General features: G+C 44.6%; 1 protein-coding gene and 1 non-coding gene across 2 annotated transcripts; both read right to left on the bottom strand.

Moving 5' to 3' along the window:
* Positions 1–353: 353 nt before the first annotated feature.
* On the bottom strand, positions 354–1,942 carry SCGB1C1 (secretoglobin family 1C member 1). The gene is made up of 3 exons (XM_043452273.1): positions 1,797–1,942; positions 963–1,162; positions 354–519 (listed from the first exon to the last, which is right to left on the bottom strand). The coding sequence occupies exons 1-3, from the start codon at positions 1,849–1,851 to the stop codon at positions 487–489; spliced, it is 288 nt and encodes a 95-aa protein (XP_043308208.1). The 5' UTR covers positions 1,852–1,942; the 3' UTR covers positions 354–486.
* A 7,765-nt stretch (positions 1,943–9,707) lies between these two features.
* Positions 9,708–9,814, bottom strand: LOC122431535. The gene has a single exon (XR_006266552.1). It is a non-coding gene; the product is annotated as a U6 spliceosomal RNA (small nuclear RNA).
* Positions 9,815–23,128: the final 13,314 nt, after the last annotated feature.

The following is a 23,128-nucleotide window of genomic DNA, read 5'->3' as shown; positions in this document are numbered from 1 at the left end:
ATGATAACCTTCAGACGTAGAGCCCCCCCACCCGGCCTGTACCCTCAGCCCTGGGGTTGAGGCAGCCTGTACCCACTGCCTCTCTCTGGGGCTCTCTGCTGCTCCTAGCTCTGAGCCCCTGCCCCTGCCTCTGCCTCTGCAGACCTTTTTGTGTCCAATGCCTCCCTGCATCTACATGTCTGCCTACACACTGTCTTGCTTTGTCTACTTCCTTACAAGGGTGTCTGCCTGGATTTTTGTTGGCGGGTCTGCCCTCTATGTGGAGTTACTTACACATGTGTGCTCCACTCACATGACCCTGGGTATGGGAGTCTGTAGTGTCCCTGAGGGTGGGGAGAGACAGGAGCCAGAGCCTGAGCTACAGGAGGCTTTATTGATTGGATGACTTGAGGATAAATTCATGCATAGGGAAGTGGTAGGGGTGTTGTCGTCATGGCTGCTTGTGTAGCTGGTCCTATGGCTGCTTGGAGCCACGTCTGGGGTCCACTAGGCATCGTCCTGACTGCCCAGCACCTGCACCTGGAAGGCAGACACGTGTGGGCCAAGGGGCCTGGCGGTTCCATGCCCATTGATCAGTAACTGGAAAGCCACAGCTCCATCAGGCAAACAGGCCCAAGCCAGCCTCTGCGCATTGCAGCCAGTCACCTCCCAGCAGCTGGGGAAGCAGGGTGTGTTCATGTGTTTGCATGTGTGTGTATGCATGTGTGTGCAGAGGTGAGCATGTGCATATGCATGTATGTGCATGTAGGGGGAGGCTGAAGGCTGCTGTGGGCAGTGAGGTCTGGGATGTCCACCTCTGCTGGCAGAGGTAGGTGAAGGTGTCTGTGGGAAGGTGCGGCATGGGTTGTTATACTGGGTGGGCAATGAGGTGCTATGGCATTTTCAAGGGCCTAAGGAATAGGGCTGTGGGTCCCGCCGGGGTTGCAGGCTTTTAGGGAATGGTTGCCCCCCGACCACAATACCAGCAGCTTGACCAGCTCCGCCTTGTGCATGGGCTGCAGGCTGTCTATGCAGGACTTGAGCTCGGCTATTGCTGCCTTGGCGTCTGCATTGATGTTGTACTTGCTGAGGGGCCCTTCATAGAGGTCCTCTATGGACCCCACCAGCAGCGTTTGCAGGAAGTCCATGAAAAGCTCTTCGCTGTCCTCCCCTGTGGCCAGCCCTGTATTGTGGGGGTGAGATGATGCCAGGACAGGACTCTTTCCAACCCCAGCCCCAGATCCCCCACCTCCAGCCTCAGTGGTTCTCCAGACTCTCCCCATCAATGCCCACCCCACCTGCCCCATATTTTCCTCTGCAACATCCCCCAACTCCACTTGCCCTCAGACCCCTCCTGTCACCCTAACCTCAGCTGCCTCTTTTCACCCTGGGCTCCCTGGCATCACTGAGGAAGGAAAGCCAAGCCTCTGATGTAGTGGGACTTTCCCCTTCCTGTGAGGTTGGCTTACCTGGAGCTTGGATTGGGGTCAGGGTCAGCCTGAGTTGGGCTGAGTTGGTGACCTTGGGCTTGGTGGTGACACAGGGGCTGAGACAGAGGTTGAAGCTGGGCTGGGGTTGGGGCCATTTGGGCTTAGTCTATGATTGGGGTAGGGTTGCCTGGGGACTGGGGTCAGCAAGGGCACCAGGGTCATTGCCCATGTTCATGTTCTGTGATGGAAGTGGGTCGGGGTGCCTGGAAAGATGGGCATCAATCACTGCAGGGTCAGTGCCTGGATTTCTAGTTTCCGAGGTTCCCACCTGTTCCTCTGGCCCCAGCCTCCCGAATGTGCTGGAAGCCCCTGTCAGTGCAGACTTACCGCAGGTGCAGAGCACAGTGAGAGCCGCTAGCAGGAGGGCGCTGCTTCTCTTCATGGTGGACAGCGGCGGTGACTCATGAGCTGCCTCGCTGGCTTTATGCCTCACAGGCCAGTCTGGGGGGCGGGTCCAACCTGCTCATCAAGGCCTGGCCAGTGAGAGCACAAGAAGGGCAGCTGGGGGTGTGTCCTCACCCCTTGCCCTGAGTGGGTGCCAAGCAGCAAGGGGCCCAGGGTGCTCTGTGAGGGCTGGTTGGCAAGCTGTTTGGGGTGCATGGACATACATAAGGGGGCAAGGTGAGCCTGGTCAGTGAGGAAGGAAGCGATGCTGAGGGCCTCTAGCCTTGCTTTGCTTGTGGTTGAGAGTGGCAGGCTCTTGGGCTGGGCCCGGGCCCAGGCCTTTCTTTTGGGGTGGAAAACCCCCTCCACTCAACGTGCTTCATGGCCCAGTACTGAGCTCTGAGCCCTGAGATAGCCTGAAGGTCTCCACTGGGGCAGGAGTGGGTGAAGAGGGGTGGGGCACTTCCTGAGGGCTTCCTGGGTCCTGCAGATTGAGTGCTGGGAGATGGGCCCAGGGCCACAGGAAGCCTGAAGTGGGCAGCAGCCTCCAGGGAACAGAGGGTGGGCCTGAGAGTGACCGAGTGGCGAGGAGCTGGGCTGTCTCTGAGGCCTGGTGGGATGACCATATCGCTGCAGGAAGCAAGGAGGGGACTGCACTGACTTAGCTTCCTTCGGTGGTCCTCCAGCCTGGTGAAGTCTAGGGTCTGGGGGAGACAGTCCAGTGCTGTGATGGAGACGCGGGGCTGGGCCGCCTGGGCTCCTGACCTGATCTCCCACGAGCAGTGCTGCCGTCCTGGCCCTCCTGCCCTGGGCCTGGCCCTTCTTCTCCTGTCCCATGCTGCCACCTGGCGGCCCATGGCATCTGGCAGGACAGGCCCACTCTCCTGCAGGGTCCCTGCAAGGATCCAGGGCTTCTGCCCTGCCTGACGCCGGGGGACTCCTTGTTCAGCATCGACTCGCACCTTCAGCAAACCTCCGGAGCAGCTCCGTCCGGGTCGGCTACCCAGCCCTGTTTGACACCCTGCCTCTCACGCGCCTCTAGCTGCTCCTGAGTCTGTCACAGATCCCATACCTTTGTCCTGTGTCCTCTGAGCACTTAGAGTTTCTCATCCATTTGGGCGTCTGTTTGTCACAAGCAGTCTGTAATCCCCTTAGCAAGGGGATGAAATGAAACCCATAGATGATATAACCTACTTGTACACATAGTTCCAAGAATTTAGGAGAAATAACCTGCAGTGAAGTCATCTGTAACAGAACAATGTGGCTGTTTGGGTGAGACTGCAGTCAGCAAATGTGAGCCCCGCCCTGTCCCCAAAGGCTGGAGGGGTTCTAGTCAGTGAGACAGCCCTTGCTCTGTTTGCGCTCCGCTGGACCCATCACCTTCTTTAACTTCATGGCCCTTGGGCTGCTTGCTAGGTCACCTGGAGGGATGTTTAAAAGTGCTGTCCCTAGGCTTCGACATGGTGCAGACCCATGGAAGCAGGGTCCCTGGGGTGGGGCTGGGATTCCTGTCCTTCTGCATCCCTCCGGCCCTAGCAGAGACCACCTCGCCCAGCATCATTCCCCTTCCTCCACTTCCTCCCAGTCTCCAGAGTGCTGTGTGTTGGTTTGATATGATTTCAAATGCACTTTTTATGATGGAAGTGAAGTTGTTTTAATCTACTTCTTTATGACAAAGGCCAAAAGAGGTTGTTTTGCAAGTAAAGTTGTTTTGATTTAAGAATGAAGCGAGCTGTGTCAGGATCGTTCCCTAGCAGCTCCTGGCTGGCTCCTGATTCTCTGGAGATCCTCTTAGAGAAGCTACACCTTAAGTGATAAATAACTTCAACTGAATTTGGACTTTATTCCTGTCATCTCCCCTTCTGTGGCACAACAGTGTAATTAATTTATCATTTGTTTGGATTATGTTATTTCTTTATTGGTTTATTATAAGAAAACATTATCCTGCATGTTACTGGCTTATGCAATTATTATAATTCTGTGTTAAATAAACTATGGGCAAAGACAGTCTCAGTCTGTCTCTCCAGACTGTATGCTTTCACTGAGTGATATGCACGTGAGATTTAACCATGCTTTTCAAGGTTTGGTGGTTCATTTCTTACTGCTGATGAGTAATACTCCATTGCCTTTGTATGGAAGGGAGAAAAATTTTCACTCTGCCCTTCCATAATAAAAGACAAATTGCAGGAGAAAAAACAGAAGCATACCTCCTCTATGCTTCCCTGGTGGCTTTGTGGTAAAGAATCTGCCTGTAATACAGGAGACTTGGGTTTGACCCCTGGGTTGGGAAGATCCCCTGGAGAAGGAAATGGCAACCCACTCCAGTATCCTTGCCTGGGGAATCCCATGGACAGAGGAGCCTGGTGGGCTATAGTCCATGGGGTCACAAAGAGGCGAACACGACTCAGTGACTAAAACAACAAATAGCTTCTGTATACAGGGGAGCTGCCAAAGAAACTCCCTGAAACGTCCATCTTCAGCTAAACACAGAAGACCCCGAAGAGTGGGAGAAGCCCATTATGGAAGGTAATTACACAAAACACAGTAAGGAAGGGTATGATTGTTTATAGATTTAAGTCGGGACCTCTGCATTGATGTTACTTGAGTTTTAATTATCCTGTATTTCTGGTGCAAACAGGGACAACCCTCAAATGCAGAGATTTCTCTGTTGTAAATGTCAATCACAAAATGGCAGTTGCTGCATAGTTTCCGGAGAGCCCTCTTTTTTTTTTTTTTTTCATGGAAGTGGACTTAAGCAATCCTCACAGCAGAGAGGCATATTATGGGGTGGCATGTTTTACTTGCTTTGAGATGGCTATATCCCAATTTGATTATTCATTCATCTATTGAAAGATACCCTGATTACTTCAAGCTTTTAACTATTATGGATAGTGCTGCTGTGCCTAAGTTCATTTTTGTTTGCACTTGGGCCTGGGTTTTTCAAAGCAGTTTCCTAAATACTGGAAGTACGATTGTTGGATCCCAAGGTGAGGTTTGTTTAGCTTTGGAGAAAACTGCCCAACTGTGTTACAAGGTGGCTATGTGTGCATCCCACCAGCAGTGAGGGAGCGTTCCTGCTGTTCCTCAGCCTCTGGCAATTGGTATTGTCATATATTTAGAGTTTAGCAGCCCTAATATGTGTAGTGTGATAGCCCGTGACTTTAATTTGTAATTCCCCAATGGAGATCCAGCCAGTCCATCCTAAAGGAGATCAGTCCTGGGTGTTCAGTGGAAGGACTGATGCTGAAGCTGAAACTCCAATACTTTGGCCACCTCATGCGAAGAATTGACTCATTGGAAAAGACCCTGATGCTGGGAGGGATTGGGGGCAGGAGGAGAAGGGGATGACAGAGGATGAGATGGCTGGATGGCATCACTGACTTGATGAACATGAATCTGAGTAAACTCTGGGAGTTGGTGATGGACAGGGAGGCCTGGCGTGCTGCGATTCATGGGGTCGCAAAGTGTCAGACACGACTGAGCGACTGAACTGAACTGAACTGAACTGAATGGTGTATGATGTTGAGCGTGTTTCTGTTTTGTACTATCTGTATAACTTTTTTGGCTGGGTGTCTGTTCAGATCTTTACTTATTGTTTATAGGGTTGTTCAAGAGGTCTTTGTCTATTTTGTGTCTAAATCCTGTATCAGATATGAATTTTGAAAATATTTTTCTCCCAGTTTGTGGCTTTTATTTTGATTTTCTGAATGAGGTCTTTCAGAATAGACATCTTTATTTCTATAAAGTCCACAATATTTTTCTTTTGTGGACTGACAGCTTGTGTGTTAAAACTCAAAGCTCATGATATACAGGCCAAACCCAGGTTCATGTAGATTTTCTATGTTTATGTCCACAATTTTGATAGTTTCAAAATTTAAATGTCTGTTAGTAAATTTGAGTGAATTTGGTGACTACATTTCATTCTATACAGTTTCAAGTTAATTATTCCTTAACTGTTTTGGAGAAGTTTTGGATATTGGTAATATTTCAGTTTGAATTTCCATAATTGAATAGACCTAGCAGAACTGCCCTGAGGGGCGGAGTCTCCACTTGGCTGTGCCTGCGCGAGTGAGGGAGGCTTGACCTGCAGTTCTCATTGGCTGGCAGGGAGCGAGGAGCCCGCCTCCCTGACCCACCCCCACCCCAAGCGGAAATCCCGCTCTGACTGAGCACCTGCGTGTGGCTGCTGACAGGAGGCTGGTCTCCTCAGGACCCACTGGGGTTTCAGCTTTGGGACGTTGTGAGATTCAGTTCAGGAAGACAGGGCGTCTGGTCTCCTCAGGACCTGCTCAGGTTTTGGCTTTAGGGCATTGTGGGGTTCACTTCAGGCTGTGCCGGGGTCCAGCGGCAGGATCCAGGGGGTACCCTCGGGATGAATGGCGTCGGCGAGAGAAGACACGTGAGACCAGCCTTGATAGGGTCAAGTCTGCGAGGGAAAGAGAGAGAGAGAGAGAGAGAGAGACCAGACGGGGGGTGCAGCAGAGTCTGGCAGGGTCTGGCAATGTTTTATTTTTTACCGTAGCTTTTATACCCTAAGTTAGTACATTTCTAAGGGGAAGATAGTTTAACATTACATCAGCTTGTTCTTCACGAAACCAGGGTGTTTTCTGCATACTTCTTTGTTTATGAGGGGCTTGTACATTATATTCTGGCCTTGGGGCCTATTAATATTTTATGCAAGTCAGGTGAATGTAAACCTATTTTCTGTTTCTATGGTGACCATAACTGAAAGGTAGCAGTCTCATAGGGCAACAGTACAGAGCAGAAGTATAACCTTGTTAACACAAAAATTAATCCTTCTGCAGAAGTTGTCAGTTGAGTTTATCTAAGAAGTTTACCCCACACTGACTCTGCGACTTTGGTGAGGCAGCCCCTGCCTAGCACTCCTGGCTGACAATTAACAACCATCTCATTGGTACCACACTAGGGCTAAGCTCTTATTTTTCTAGATCTATAACTATATTAACAATGGTTTCTATAACACAACCTTAGCACATTAAAAGCAAAAACACAGCAAGCAAAACATAGCAAGCGAATGTCAACCCAATAACCACCTTTAGAATAATTTTTCTTATGATTTCTAATAGGACTCCTTCACCCCTCAAAAAGGCTCTATGTCTATTAGGGCTTTTATATAATCAGGTTCTCTATGCTATTTTATGATTAGGGTATTATAAGCAATCATGCATATTAGTATCAACGGCGTAAACACATTTGCCAAACAAACTAAAATGCCAGCAAAGTAGTTTAAATTAAAACACTCCTTTCACCCTGGATAATCTCATAAAATACCACCACCCAGGAAACTTATTGATTAAAGTTCTAAATTGATTCTTATTTGGGAAGAGATCGGGGAAGGCCTTCTGCCTGTGTCACAGAAATTAGGGAGTAGTCTATTGAAGCAAGCATCAGAAAGGCAGATATCATCTTTAAGGTGAGCGCTGGGGGCAGCTTTTCGGAATCCCTGAAAACCCGATTTGCCTTGCCTGTCAGGTTTTCTCCTCGTGACCTTGTCATGGGTGGGATCTCATGTGCTGGCTCCCGGCAAGGCTGACAGGAGATGGGTCTCCTCAGGACCCACTGGTGTTCCGGCTTTGGGACATTGTGGGGTTAGTTCAGGCTGAATGGGTGTCTGGTCTCCTCAGGACCTGCTGGTGCTTCAGCTTTGGGACTTTTTGGAGTTCAGTTCAGGGATATGGGAATCTGGCCATTGAGGATCCACTGGGGCTTCGGCTTTGGGACATTGTGGTGTTCAGTTCAAGCTGATGGGAGTCTGGTCTCCTCAGGACCCACTGGGGTTTCAGATTTGATACATTTTGGGGTTCAATCCAGGGTGATGGGAGTCTGGCCCCTCAGGACCAATTATGACTTTGGCTTTGGGACATTGTGGGGTTAGTTCAGGCTGATGGGAGTCTGGTCTTTTCAGGACCCACTGGAATTTCAGCTTTGGGACATTGTGGGGTTCAGTTCAGGGAGATGGGAGTCTGGCCACTGGGGCTTCAGCTTTGGGACGTTGTGGGGTTCATCTTAAGCTGATGGGAGTCTGGTCTTCTTGGGACCCACTGGGTTTTCAGCTTTGATACATTCTGGGGTTCAATCCAGGGTGATGGGAATCTGGCCCCTCAGGACCCATTAGGGCTTTGGCTTTGGGACATTGTGGGGTTCAGTCGAGTCTGACAGGAGCCTGGTTTCCTCAGGACCTGCAGGGAAGTGGTGCCGCTGAAGGAAAAGGTGAGGAGAATTGGGAAGAAACTTTCTGTGTGTGGCTGTTGCTGAGTGTCTGTCTTCAGAGGACCCAGGACAGTTAGGGCTTGATGTGGAAAGTTGTGGGTTTTTAGTCAGTTTTTGTCTGCAGTATAGAATGCTGTCCAGTCTTGTTCCTTGGTGTGTGGTGTCTGTTTTTCCCAGCATGGTTTATTGAGCGGACTGTCCTTTCCTGGGTGTGTGTTCTTAGCTCCTTTCTTGTAAATTGATTACCGTGAACCTGTAGATTTATTTCTGGGCTCTCTGGTATCTCTGCCTGTTTCTGATACAGTTCCACATGTCTTGTGGTGCCTTTAGGTGTGTAATGTAGATTGAAGTCAGGGATGGAGATGCTGCCAGCCTGTTCTCCTTTCTCGGGGTCACTGTGGCTCTTCTGGGCCCTTTGTGGTTCCACATGGATGTTAACATTGTTTATGTTTCTGTGAAAAATGTTAATGAGATGTTGGCAGTGATTGCATGAATGTGTATGTTACTTTGGTTAGAATGGAGATTTTAACGATATTGTCACCCATGAGCATGGGATATCTTTTCATATCTGTTCAGTTTAATTGAGTACTGTGTCTTGCAGTTTTTAGCTTGCAGCTCTTTCAAGTCTTTGGTTAAATTTCTAGTTTTGGGGGGATGCAATTGTACAGGGGATTATTTTCTTAATTTCTCTTTCTGATAGTTCATTGTTAGTGTAGAGAATCACACATGATCTTGCAGTTCTACTGATTTATTTTTTGGCCATGCAACTCAGCATGTTGGATCTTAATTCCCTGACTGAGGGTCAAACCCGGACCCCTTGCAGTGGATGTGCAGAATCTTCACCACTGGACTGCCAGGGAAGTCCCTGAATTCACTTTATAGTTCTGACAGTTGCTTTGGTGTAGTGTTACATGGAAAACTAGAATTCAGACATCTCACAGTTTCAGTTCCGTCAGGGCCATCCTCAGCACCCAAGGCATGGTGGCTACTCTTCCTACAGTGACTTTTGATACCATGTGGACTACTACGAGGCAATTAGCATCACTACTTTAGTTGAATTTGGTCTGGTTAAGTCTTGGACCCTATTGCAATGTTTGATGCCATCTCTGATTTTCTGGCATGTGACTTACTGAAACTTTCTAGTAAAATTTCAAAAGCTTCAAGTTTAAATAGTGGTACAAAGTTTTCTATATTTACACCGAAAAATGCAATGTGTTTTACCCAAAACAGGGTCACTTTCTCAGGGAACCAGCCCATAACCCCCAAATGGGGGGTAGTTATGGTGTCCACATTTCAATCCTATCCATAGGACCACTTCAACTTGCATCAGCTGCCCAAACTTTGTGCAAATGTCTTTCTCCACTCTAATGCAGTTTTCTTTTTCTGGGACCACCACTGGGGCTTTCCCTCAGGTCAAAAACTTTCATGGATTTAAAGTGACAAGATGACTATGATCTGCATGGCTTTTTCTGTGTGACTTCTTTCACTGAGGATGTTTTCAGTGCTTTCCCATGTTGTAACCTGTATCACTTTTTAATTGTGATTACAAACATATAATATTTATCATTTGAGTCATTTTAAGTATGCACTTCTTTTTTTTTTTCTTTTCTCTTTTTTTCTTTTTAAAATATGGAACGCTTCACGAATTTGCGTGTCATCCTTGCGCAGGGGCCATGCTAATCTTCTCTGTATCGTTCCAATTTTAGTATATGTGCTGCCGAAGCGAGCACTAAGTATGCACTTCTATAGCATACTGCACCCATGTTGTAAAAATATCCTCACCATTTATCTCCAGAATCTTTTCCTTTTCCCTAAGTGACACTGTAACCATTAAACATTCACCACCCTCAATCCCTGGCTACCTTATTCTACTTGGAATTTGTCTTATATGGATATCTTGACTGGAATCATAGAACATTTTTCCATTTGTGTCGGCCTTGTTTCAACTTCACATAATGACTTGAAGGTTCATTCACATTAGAGCATGTGTGAGAGTTATCTTGTTTTTAAAGGTTGAATCATATTCCATTGTGCATATACTACACTGTGCTTATCCATTCATCTGTTGAATGCTTGTGTTGCTTCCACCTTTTGGCTACTGTGAATAATGCTGCTATGAATATGGGATACGAATATCTGTTCCAGTTCTTGGTTTTAAATATTTTGGGTGTATTACTGGACCAGAATGGATGGATTCTATGTTAACTCTGTGTTTGGTTTTGAGGTGCCCCCTACTGTTTTCTGCAGCTGTGGCTCTATTTTACTATATTCCTTTATATGGCAGAGTAATGCATCTTATGGATGGATCTACCTTATTTTGCTTATTCATTCATCTGTTGGTGGACATTTTCATTGTCTTTACCTTGGGCTGTTGAGAACAGTGCTGCTATGAATATTGGTATGCAACTTTATATTTGAACAACTGTTTTAAATTCTTTTTAAATTCTATGTATATCTAGGAGTGGAGCTTCCAAAACATATGATAATTATATTTCTATATTTTTGAGAAAATGCTGAAGTTTTACACACACTGATTGCACTGTTTTACATCTCCACAAATAAAGTTGGAGTTCCAATTTCTGTACATTTTTGCCAACATTTTTTATTTGTCTTTATTGTTGATTTTCCCCATGTCCATCCTGTGTGCCTTATTAAGGAGGAAATCATAATGCAGGATCCACACTTGAGGAGAGGGGAGTTAGCTTCACATACTTGATGGACAGATGAGTGTCTGTATCAATTGTTTAGAGTCTTTCTGCATAGAGGTTTTTATTCAGCACTACTCATAAAATCTATGTAACTTTTTTTAAAACCAGTTTGGACACATGAGAATTATTTTACACTTTTGGTTATAATCCAGCACTATGTTATTACACTGCTTAGTTTATTCTTGCTTTGGCTATTGAGAGCTTTTCCCATGCTCTCCTGTTTTTATTTTACATAATTCAGCTTTCATGGGTTTTTTTTGGTACTTCTTCTCATATTTTAAGATCATCTTGCTTTACATATTTACAGTCCCAGTCCTAGTATCAGCCACATATTTAAAGAGCACTTATATAAAAAAAGAACACTTATCCCTTTTTATTAGAGAATGGTAATAAAAACTTGCATATGAGAACTTACTATTCTTAGCAGACAATGCATGAAAACACATATGCATGTATCCCAGACTATGCATACACACAATTATGAAGATTTTCACAGGGACCTATGTGTTTCTGTATTAGGCTAAAGATAGTTTATAATTATGACTCCAATCTGATCTGTTTTGACACAGGTATTGTAACCTTCTCCCTTTGTCTGCCTGTAACTTCCCACTCCAGTGGTAAGAAACCTGGCTTCCACTACTTGTCATTTATCAAATTCAGTGCTTGTTCCATTTGATGACTGATACAGTAGTTTCAGTCCTGTTAGCTGCAACATCCCATAGGAAAGAACTTACAGAGCCCATTGTTTATGCATGGTACATTTTGCCTTTGGCCTGCAGATTCCATTCATTTCCACAGTGAACTTAGGTCAGCTCATTTTGTCCTACCACTAAGAGTGGGTTTTTTTCTTTTTATTCCTTTTTTTAAAAAAAAAATCTCTTGGCTGTGACATATGGCATGTGGGATTTTAGGTCCCTGAGCAGGAATTAAACCCACCTTTCCTGCATTGGCAATATGAAGTCTTAACCACTGGACCACCAGGGTAAGTCCTGAAGTTTTACATACATTTCTCAATTAGTTCGATTCTTTGTTAAATTCTGCATTCCAGTCTTTGACTGGAATAAATAAATAAATGTGAATAGGTAATAATTTACTTGTTGGGTTCTAAAAACAAAAATCTATGTGCTTAGACAAATGCACAGTGGCAGGTATTCATCATTACAATACCATGTGAAATATTTCAGCCACATATTCCATAAACTGTTTATCGTGTCTGTTTTGCCTTTTCTAGAATGTCTTATAAGTTTGTACAGTGTGTAGCACTTGAGGCTGGATTGCTTCACTTAGTAATGTAAGTGTTAGATTCATGCTTTTTTTTTTTTTATAAATGGGTTGGTGGTTCATTCCTTTGTATCTCTAAATACTACTGTGTTGCATTATATGAAAGGAAAGATAAGTTTCCCTCTACCCTTTGATGTTCTTTATTGAGATCCTCATAATGAAAGGGAGATGAACTGGAGAAAAACAATCGGAGGTTTAATATATGCCATACATTGGTGTATACTTGAAAGATACCTGGGAAAACTGAGTCACTTCCTGAAATGGTGCAAGTTCAGTTCAGTTCAATCACTCAGTCGAGACCAACTGTTTACAACTCCATGGACTACAGCACACCAGGTTTCCCTGTCCATCACCAACTCTCAGAGCTGGCTCAAACTAATGTCCACTGAGTCAGTGATGCCATCCAACCATCTCATCCTCTATCATCCCCTTCTCCTACCATCAATCTTTCCCAGCATCAGGGTTTTTTCAAATGAGTCAGTTCTTCACATCAGGTGGCCAATGTGTTAGAGTTTCAGCTTTAGCATCTGTCCTTCCAATGAATACTCAGGACTGATTTCCTTTAGGATGGACTGGTTTGGTCTCCTTGCAGTCCAAGGGACTCTCAAGAGTCTTCTCCAACATTACTGTTCAAAAGAATCAATTCTTCAGCACTCAGCTTTCTTTATAGTCCAACTCTCACATCCATACATGACTACTGGAAAAACCATAGCTTTGACTATATGGACCTTTGTTGGCAAAGTAATGTCTCTGCTTTTTAATATGCTGTCTAGGTTGGTCATAGCTTTTCTTCCAAGGAGCAAGCATCTTTGAATTTCATGGCTGCAATCACCATGTGCAGTGATTTTGGAGCCTCCCCAAAATAAAGTCTCTCACTGTTTCTATTGTTTCCCCATCTATTTGTCGTGAAGTGATGGGACCAGATGACATGCTCTTAGTTTTTTGAATATTGAGTTTTAAGCCTTTTTCACTCTTCTCTTTCACTTTCATCAAGAGGCTCTTCAGTTCGTCTTCACTTTCTGCCATAAGGGTTGTGTCATCTGTGTATCTGAGGTTATTGATATTTCTCCCAGCAATCTTAATTCCAGCTTATCTTTCATCAGGCCCAGTATTTCACATGATGTACTCTGCATATTAGTTAAATAAACAGGGTAGCAATATACAGTCTTGATGTACTCCTTTCCCAATTTGGAACCAGTCCCTTGTTCCTTGTCTGATTCTAACTGTTGCTTCTTGACCTCCATATAGATTTCTCAGGAGGCAGGTCAGGTGGTCTGGTATTCCCACCTGTTTAAGAATTTTCCATAGTTTGTTGTGATCTACACAGTCAAAGGCTTTGGCATAATCAATAAAGCAGAAGTAGATGTTTTTCTGGAATTCTGTTATTTTTCCTATGATCCAGCAGATGTTGGCAACTAGATCTCTGGTTTCTCTTCCTTTTCTAAATCCAGCTTCAACCTCTGTACATTCATGGTTCACATACTGTATAAGCCTGGCTTAGAGAATTTTGAGCATTACTTTGCTAGTGTGTGAGATGAGTGTAATTGTGTGGTAGTTTGAACATTCTTTGGCATTGCCCTTCTTTGGGATTGGAATGAAAACTGACCTTTTTTAGTCCTGTGGCCACTGCTGACTTTTCCAAATTTGCTGGCATATAGAGTGCAGCACTTTCACAGCATCATCTTTTAGGATTTGAAAAAGCTCAATTGGAATTGCATCACCTCCAGTAGGTTTGTTTGTAGTTATGCTTCCTAAGGCCCCCTTGACTTCACATTCCAGGATGTCTGGCTCTAGGTGAGTGATCACACCGTTGTGGTTACCTGGGTCACGAAGATCTTTTTTGTATAGTTCTTCTGTGTATTTTTGCCACCTATTCTTAATATCTTCTGCTTCTGTTAGGTCCATACTATTTCTGTCCTTTATTGTGCTCATCTTTGCATGCAATGTTCCCTTGCTATCTCTTATTTCTTGAAGAGGTCTCTAGTCTTTCCCATTCTATTGTTTTCCTCTATTTCTTTGCATTGATCACTGAGGAAGGCTTTCTTATCTTTCTTTGCTGTTCTTTGGAACTATGCATTCAAATGCATATATCTTTCCTTTCTCCTTTGCCTTTAGCTTGTCTGCTTTCCTCAACTATTTTTAAGACCTCCTCAGACAACCATTTTGCCTTTTTCCATTTCTTCTTGATCACTGCCTCCTGTACAATATCATGAACCTCCATTCATATTTCTTCAGGCATTCTGTCTATCAGATCTAATGCCTTAAATCTATTTGTCACTTCCACTGGATAATTGTAAGGGATTTGATTTAGGACATACCTGAATGGTCTAGTGATTTTTCCCTACTTTCTTCAATCTAAGTCTGAATTTTGAAGTTAGGAGTTCATGATCTGGGCTCCACTCAGCTCCCATTCTTGTTTTTGCTGACTGTTCAGAGCTTCTCCATCTTTGGCTGCAAAGAATATAATCAATCTGATTTCGGTGTTGACCATCTGGAGATGTCCATATGTAGAGTCTTCTCTTGTGTTGTTGCAAGAGGGTGTTTGCTATGACCAGTGCATTCTCTTGGCAAAACTCTGTTAGCCTTTGTCCTGCTTCATTTTGTACTCCAAGGCCAAGTTTGCCTGTTACTCCTGGTATCTCTTGACTTAAGCATTCCAAGACTGGTCCAAGACTTTACCTTAAGCACTATCATCAATGAAAGAAGGAGGTTAGGGAATGGAAGAAGACATTTAAGGGAATTTATTAGGTGAATCACAGTAAATAAGGGTATGGTGGTTTTGCAGATTAACATCCAGCTTAGACAAGCTTTTCTTGATATTTATAATCATCCAGTTCCTGTTCCAGAGAGGGACACACCCTTACAGATGGAGGTATCTTTAATAAGTGTAAATCTGCTTCATAAAATGGCATTTCTACTTGGTTTTCCAAGATTCTCCTGGTGCTGCTGTTTTTTTTTTTTTTTTAATTAATCAGTCCAAAATAATCCTTTTGTCAAATGTGCATATTTTGGGTGTGCTGTATTGTGCTCCCCTTGACATGTCTGTGTCCTAATTTACTTAAGAATGCATCTGTGGAAGGACATCCTGATATCTTTAAGTTTTTAACTATTATGGATAGAGCTCTTGCACATTACTTGATGCTAGTTTTTATTTCACAGTTTTGCAAAGCAGTTGTCTAAATACAAGAGATACACTTCTTGGATCCTGAGGTGAGACTGTTTAGATTTGGAGAAAAGTGCCAAACTGTCTTCCAAAGTTGACTGTACATGCATTCCACCAGCATCTTGAGTGTACTCTTATATGCTTATTTACTATCTATCTTCTTTGGCCAGGTGCGTATTTCAATCTTTACCAAATTTTAAAGAGGTGGTTTGGTATAATTTGAGTCAGATCCTTTTTCAGATATGTGTTTTGGAAACGGCACTAGTGGTAAAGAACCCACTTGCAAATACAGGAGACATAGGAGATGCGGGTTTGACCCCTTGGCTGGGAGGATCCCCTGGAGGAGGGTGTGGCAACCCCCTCCAGTATTCTTGCCTGGAGAATCCCATGGACAGAGGAGCCTGGCAGGTTACAGTCCATAGAGTCACAAAGAGTCAGACATGACTGAAGTAACTGAGCATACATACAGTATGTGCTTTGTCTTTTGGTTTTCTGAATAAGGTCTTCCATAGAGCAGAAACTTTTATAAAGTCCACATTATTTTTTCTTTTGATGATAGACTTTTATTAAAAGTTATTTTTTGTTTTATTTTTATTTTTGGCCACACTGGGTCTTTGTTGTGCATGGGCTTTTTCTAGTTGTGGTCCTGGGGCTACTCCTATTTACAGTATGTGGGTTTCCCTTGGAAGTGGCCTTCCTTGCTGTGGAGCATGGGCTTCTAGGCTCTTGGGCTCAGTAGAAAATATTTTAAAAATATTTTTCCTGATGCATGAGTATAGGGTATATATATATATTTTCTGTTTTCAATATCTTTATCAATGCCCTATAGTATTCTGATTATAGGTCTTTTATGTCGTTGGCTAAATTTATTCCTAGTTTTTTTTTCCCCTTGAATTGTGACTGGGGTTGTTTTTTTAAAATTCTTTTTGATGGCTTGTTATTCATGTATAGAAACAAAATTGATTTGTGTGTATTCCTTTTTTTTTTTTTTTGCTGAATTTATCTTTTAACATATTTTTTGAAATAATGTGAAAGATTGTGAAGCTAAAATCTCACCGTTTCTCCTGCAATCCAGATCATCTATAGGACCCACGACTTAGTGGCTACTAACACCCTCTTCTCACGATGCCTTTTAATACTAATAACATATGGACTCCTACAAGGGAAATAAGTGTCACAACTTCGGTTGAACTTGGTCTGGTAAGTCTTGGTCTCTATAACAAAGTCTGATGCCTGTCTCACCTGATTTCTTGAATGGTATTGTCATGGTTGTTTTGAAATTTAACTCATTTTCCACTAATTTAAAATGTACAGAAAGCTTTTAATAATGGTAAAAAGTACTCATATTTGCCAATTCACACAAAATGTTCAGTGTGTTTTACCCAAAACAGTGACACTCTCCTGAGGAACCAACACCTAGCCCCCCATGAGGAAATCATGACTTCTGTGTAATAGTTTAATACACAGGCCCACTTCCACTTTCACCTGCTGCCCCAACTGTGTGAAGATACCTTTTTCGATTCTGATCCGGTTTTCTTTTCCTGGAGTCATTCCTGAGTTTCCCCTCATTTGGACGGCCTTGAAGGATTTAAAGCAGACAAGATGAATATGGGATCTGGGTGACCTTTTATGGTATGGCTTTTCTCACTAAGGATGTTGTTAATATTCATTTATGTTGTAACAATTACGACCACTACACTTTTTTCTCATTAAAAATACAAAACGTGGCATTAACCATTTAATTCATTTTAAGTATGCAATTTTGTGATACTAATTCCTTTTACATAGTTGCACAAATAAGTTAAATAATGTGTGTACCTCCTGTGTGCATGGCAGATACTCATATATATATATATATATATGAAGTGAAGTGAAGTGAAGCCGCTCAGTCATGTCCGACTCTTTGCAACCCCATGGACTGTGTGTGTGTACACACACACACACACATACACACATGTTTATCCATTCATCAGTTGTTGGACAGGTAGGTTGCTTTCACATCTTTGCTGTTGTGAATAGTGCTGCTATGAACATAGTGCAGATGGTGACTGCAGCCATGAAATTAAAAGACACTCCTTAGAAGGAAAGTTATGACCAGCCTAGATAGCATATTAAAAAGCAGAGACATTACTTTGCCAACAAAGGTCCATCTAGTCAAGGCTATGGTTTTTCCAGCGGTCGTGTATGGATGTGAGAGTTGGAATGTGAAGAAAGCTGAGTGCCGAAGAATTGATGCTTTTGAACTGTGGTGTTAGAGAAGACTCTTGAGAGTCCCTTGGACTGCAAGGAGATCCAACCAGTCCATCCTAAAGGAGATCAGTCCTGGGTGTTCATTGGAAGGACTGATGCTGAAGCTGAAACTCCAATACTTTGGCCACCTCATGCGAAGAGTTGACTCATTGGAAAAGACCCTGATGCTGGGAGGGATGGGGGCAGGAGGAGGAGGGGACGAGAGAGGATGAGATGGCTGGATGGCATCACTGACTCGATGGGCATGAGTTTGAGTAAACTCTGGGAGTTGGTGATGGACAGGGAGGCCTGGAGTGCTGCGATTCATGGGGTTGCAAAGAGTTGGGCACGACTGAGCGACTGAACTGAACTGAACTGACTGACTGAGCGACTGAACTGAACTGAACTGACTGACTGACTGAGCGACTGAACTGAACTGAACTGAACTGAACATAGTGGTGAATGTATCTTTTCAAATTATAGCTTTGTCTGGATATATGCCCAGGAGTGGATTGCTAATTCATATGACAACTTTTTAGTTTTTTGAGGATCCTCCATACTGCTTTCCACAGTGGCTGCATCAATTCCCACCAACAGTGTAGGAGATTTCCTTTTCTCCACCCCCTCACCAGCATTTGTTATTTGTAGACATTTTATCGATGCCATTCTGACGACTGTGAGGTGATACCTCATTGTGGTTTTGATTTGCATTACTTTAATAATTAGCAGTGTGAAGTGTCTTTTCATGTGCCTGTTGATCATCTGTATGTTTTCTTTGGAGAAATGTCTATTTAGACCTGCTCATTTTTAATTAATTTATTTTTTTGAGATGCATGTGCTGTTTGTGTATTTTGGAAATTAGACCTTTTTGGTGGCATCATTTGCAAATATTTTCCCCAACAATTAGTACAGGTGCTGGGACAACCAGATCCCACATGCAAAAGAACAACGTTGGATCCCTGTTTCCCTCACTATTCAAAATCAACTCAAAATGGATCAAAGGCCTAGATGTAAGAACCAAAATTATACACCCCATATAAGAAAACATGAGAGAAAAACTTCATGACTTTGGATTTGGCCATAATTTCTTAGATCTGCTACCAAAACCACAAACGACAAAAGACAAAAGAGATGAATTAGACTTTTTCAAAACAAAAGTTGTTGTGCACAAAAGGAATAAGGAAAAAGATCTGCCATCCAAAATGGCATGAGATGTTTGCAGATCATGCACCTGATAAAGGTGTGTAGCCTATAAGCTGAGACCCCAGTGGCCCAGTGGGGTGTCCGTGGGGCCCCTCCTGTCCCAGATGATAAGGGGGTTTCAAGCCCACAACACCCTTGGGCTGGACACTGGTCATCCTCAGCACCCTCAAGGAGTGAGTGCTGGATGGTTTTGAGCACAGTTCCTTCTCATCACTGCCCTCAAAGACTGGAGGCTTCAACATGTCTCCAGAACAACACAGAATCTTTGTACATCTTTGAGAACCAAGGGATCATCCTTCAGTTTCTTGAAAAGTGCATCTTACTTCCTAGCAGTAACCTTTTCCAATATGGCTCCTGTGGTGTTCTCCTACTTTCTTTATTTCTCTGAAAGTGGCCAGGGCAATTTGGGTGGCTCCAGTCCCCACAGCAGGTGACAAGGCCAGTGGGGCCAGGTCGTGGTGGTCCTTCCTTTCACTGGATACTAATTCAGACTCTCAGGATGACTTTGAATGTGGATGCCCCTGATTCTCTATCAAGAATTCTCATCTCCTCACCTTTTCTTTTCCTTTTGCTTTTCAGTCTCAGATTTACCTGACATCACCACTCACAGTTCCTGAAGAGCCCAGAGATTTCTCCTGAAGGAAAGGTTCTGAAAGATTCAGAGGGATAAATAAAGAATGCAGATGATTCCTATCTCATGCCTAGAGGGTGATGAGAGAGTGTTTTCTCATGAGAACTGTAAAATTCTCCAAGTAGTAGATCATTGGGGGGCATCCTTTCTCTTTCTGCTCATTCTAATAATATTGTTCCTGAATTTTAAATCAGTAAAAATTTATCTTATAAATATGCCAAGGGGGAGATCCATTTAGAATGTTACTGAAGTAACTCCAAGGTTTTTACAACAAATAGCGACACTGAACCTGAGGTCAAACACTGGCTGAGAGATTCCCACCCTGAGCCACTGTCCCTTGGAGGGTGGGATGGTCATGACCGTCCTCCGGCTGGTAAGCCTCCTCAGGCACACCCTATGTGGGGCCGCCACATTACAGAATCTCAGAATGGCCATGACCGTCCTCCGGCAGGTAAGCCTCCTCAGGCACACCCTGTGTGGGACCACCGCATCACAGAATCTCAGAATGGCCGTGACTGTCCTCCAGCTGGTAAGCCTCCTTAGGCACACCCTGTGTGGGACCACCGCATCACAGAATCTCAGAATGGCCGTGACCATCCTCCGGCAAGTAAGCCTCCTCAGGCACACCCTATGCGGGACCACCGCATCACAGAATCTCAGAATGGCCGTGACTGTCCTCCGGCAGGTAAGCCTCCTCAGGCACACCCTATGTGTGACCACCGCATCACAGAATCTCAGAATGGCCGTGACCGTCCTCCGGCAGGTTAGCCTCCTCAGGCACACCCTATGCGGGACCACCGCATCACAGAATCTCAGAATGGCCATGACCATCCTCCGGCAGGTTAGCCTCCTCAGGCGCACCCTATGTGTGACCACCGCATCACAGAATCTCAGAATGGCCTTGACCGTCCTCCAGCAGGTAAGCCTCCTTAGGCACACCTTTGTGGGACCACCGCATCACAGAATCTCAGAATGGCCGTGACCGTCCTGCGGCAGGTAAGCCTCCTCAGGCATACCCTATGTGGGACCACCACATCACAGAATGTTTTAATGGCCGTGACCGTCCTCGGTCAGGTAAGCCTCCTTAGGCACACCTTTGTGGGACCACCGCATCACAGAATCTCAGAATGGCCATGACCGTCCTCCAGCAGGTAAGCCGCCTCAGGCACACCCTATGTGTGACCACTGCATCACAGAATCTCACAATGGCCGTGACTGTCCTCTGGCAGGTAAGCCTCCTCAGGCACACCCTATGTGGGGCCACCACATCACAGAATGTCTTAATGGCCGTGACCGTCCTCCAGCAGGTGGGCCTCCTTAGGCACATCCTATGTGGGACCACCACATCAAAAAATGTCTTAATGGCTGTGACCGTCCTCCGGCAGGTAAGCCTCCTCAGGCACACCCTATATGGGACCACCGCATCACAGAATCTCAGAATGGCCATGGCCGTCCTCCGGTAGGTTATCCTCAGGCATACCCTATGTGGGACCACCGCATCAAAGAATCTCAGAATGGCCAATGGCCGGCAGCTGGCGAGAGATGAGGAAAACATTTGTCCCAGCAGCTTGGGTCAACTCCTGGGCAAGGACTTAGTAAGGGTCAGCGTCAGGTCGTTAGAGCCAGCATCAGGGCCTTAGAGACAGTGTCAGGACCTCAGAGATAACTTGATGGTCTTAGCATGAGTCAGTTAAGGCTGTTCATTAGGACACTTCGGAGACTTTATTAGGGACATATTCAGGGCCTTGGTTATGGACAGAATCAGAGGGATATTTAGTGACAGCATAGACTATAAGGGACAGCATCAAGGCCTACGCCAGGGACAGTGTAAAGGCTTCAGGTAAGGTTGTTCCTTAGGGATATCTCAGGGGTTTCAATAGGACCAGCATCAGGGCTATAGTTAGAACCAGTGTCAGGGCAATAGTTAGTGACAAAATCAGGGTGTTACTTAGGGAAAAAGTCAGGTCATTATTATTGACAGTGTCAGGGCCTTTGTGAGGAAGAGGTTCTTGAGCTTACCAAGGAACAGGATCAGAGAAATAGGACCATTGTCAGGTCATGAGTTAGGGCCACAATTAGGGTGTTACATACGGAAAGAGTTAGGTTGTTAATGACAGTGTATGGGCCTTAGGTAGAGTCATCATCAAGACCTTAGTTAGGAAGAGCTTCAGTTCAATTCAGTCTCTCAGTTGTGTCCAACACTTTGTGACCCCATGGACTGCAGCATGCCAGGCTTCCCTGTCCATCACCAACTCCCAGAGCTTGCTCAAACTCATGTCCATTGAGTCAGTGATGCCATCCAACCATCTCATCCTCTATCATCCCCTTCTCCTCCTGCCTTCAATCTTTCCCAGCATCAGGGTCTTTCAAATAAGTCAGTTGTTTGCAATAGGTGGCCAAAATATTGGAACTTCAGCTTCAGCATCTGTCCTTCCAGTGACTATTCAGGACTTATTTCCTTTAGGATGGACTGGTTGGATCTCCTTGCAGTCCAAGGGACTCTTAAGAGTCTTCTCCAACACCACAGATCAAAAGCATCAATTCTTCAGTGCTCAGTTTTCTTTATAGTCCAACTCTCACATCCATACATGACTACTGGAAAAACCATAGCTTTGACTAGATGGACCTTGGTCAGCAAAGTAATGTCTCTGCTTTTTAATATGCTGTCTAGGTTGGTCATAACTTTCCTTCCAAGGAGTAAGCGTCTTTTAATTTCATGGCTGCAGTCACCATCTGCAGTGATTTTGGAGCCCCCCAAAATAAAGGCTGACACTGTTTCCACTGTCTCCCCATCTATTTCCCATGAAGAGATGGGACCAGATGCCATGATCTTAGTTTTCTGAATGTTAAGCGTTAAGCCAAATTTTCACTCTCCTCTTTCACTTTCATCAAGAGGCTTTTTAGTTCCTTTTCATTCTCTGCCATAAGGGTGGTGTCATCTGCATATCTGAGGTTATTGATATTTCTCCCGGCAATCTTGATTCCAGCTTGTGCTTCATCCAGCCCAGTGTTTCTCATGATGTACTCTGCATGTAAGTTAAATAAGCAGGGTGATGGTATGCAGCCTTGACATACTCCTTCCCTGATTTGGAACCCGTCTGTTGTTCCATGTCCAGTTCTAACTGTTGATTCTTGACCTGCATACAGATTTCTCAGGAGGCAGGTCAGGTGGTCTGGTATTCCCATCTGTTTAAGAATTTTCCACAGTTTGTTATGATCCACACAGTCAAAGGCTTTGGTGTGGTCAATAAAGCAGAAGTAGATACTTTTCTGGATCTCTGTTGCTTTTTTGATGATCCAACAGATGTTGGCAATTTGATCTTTGGTTCCTCTACCTTTTCCAAATTCAACTTGAACATCTGGACATTCATGGGTCATGTACTGTTGAAGCCTGGCTTAGAGAATTTTGAGCATTATTTTGTTAGCATGTGAAATGAGTGCAATTGTTATGGGATTCCAGGTGAGCTATTTCAAATCCTAAAAGATGATGCTGTGAACGTGCTGCACTCAATATGTCAGCAAATTTGGAAAACTCAGCAGGGGCCACAGGACTGGAAAAAGTCAGTTTTCATTCCAATCCCAAAGAAAGGCAATGCCAAAGAATGCTTAAACTACCGCAAAGAGTCGGACATGACTGAGCGACTGCACTGAACTGAACTTGAACATTCTTTGGCATTTCCTAACACCTTGGGCGCCCACCTGGAACCCGGGCCTAGGGACCCCAACTGGCATTTTTCGCCTGGGGAGCCCTGACGTGGGGCGGCCCAACACCTGCTTCCAAAGGCCTCCCGTGGCTGTTTGCTTCTTCTGGCAGAGCTAGCTTTGCTCC

Source organism: Cervus canadensis, chromosome 29, assembly GCF_019320065.1.
Source record: "Cervus canadensis isolate Bull #8, Minnesota chromosome 29, ASM1932006v1, whole genome shotgun sequence".
NCBI classification, from domain to species: Eukaryota; Metazoa; Chordata; class Mammalia; order Artiodactyla; family Cervidae; genus Cervus; species Cervus canadensis.
This window is presented reverse-complemented; position numbering and strand designations above follow the sequence as displayed.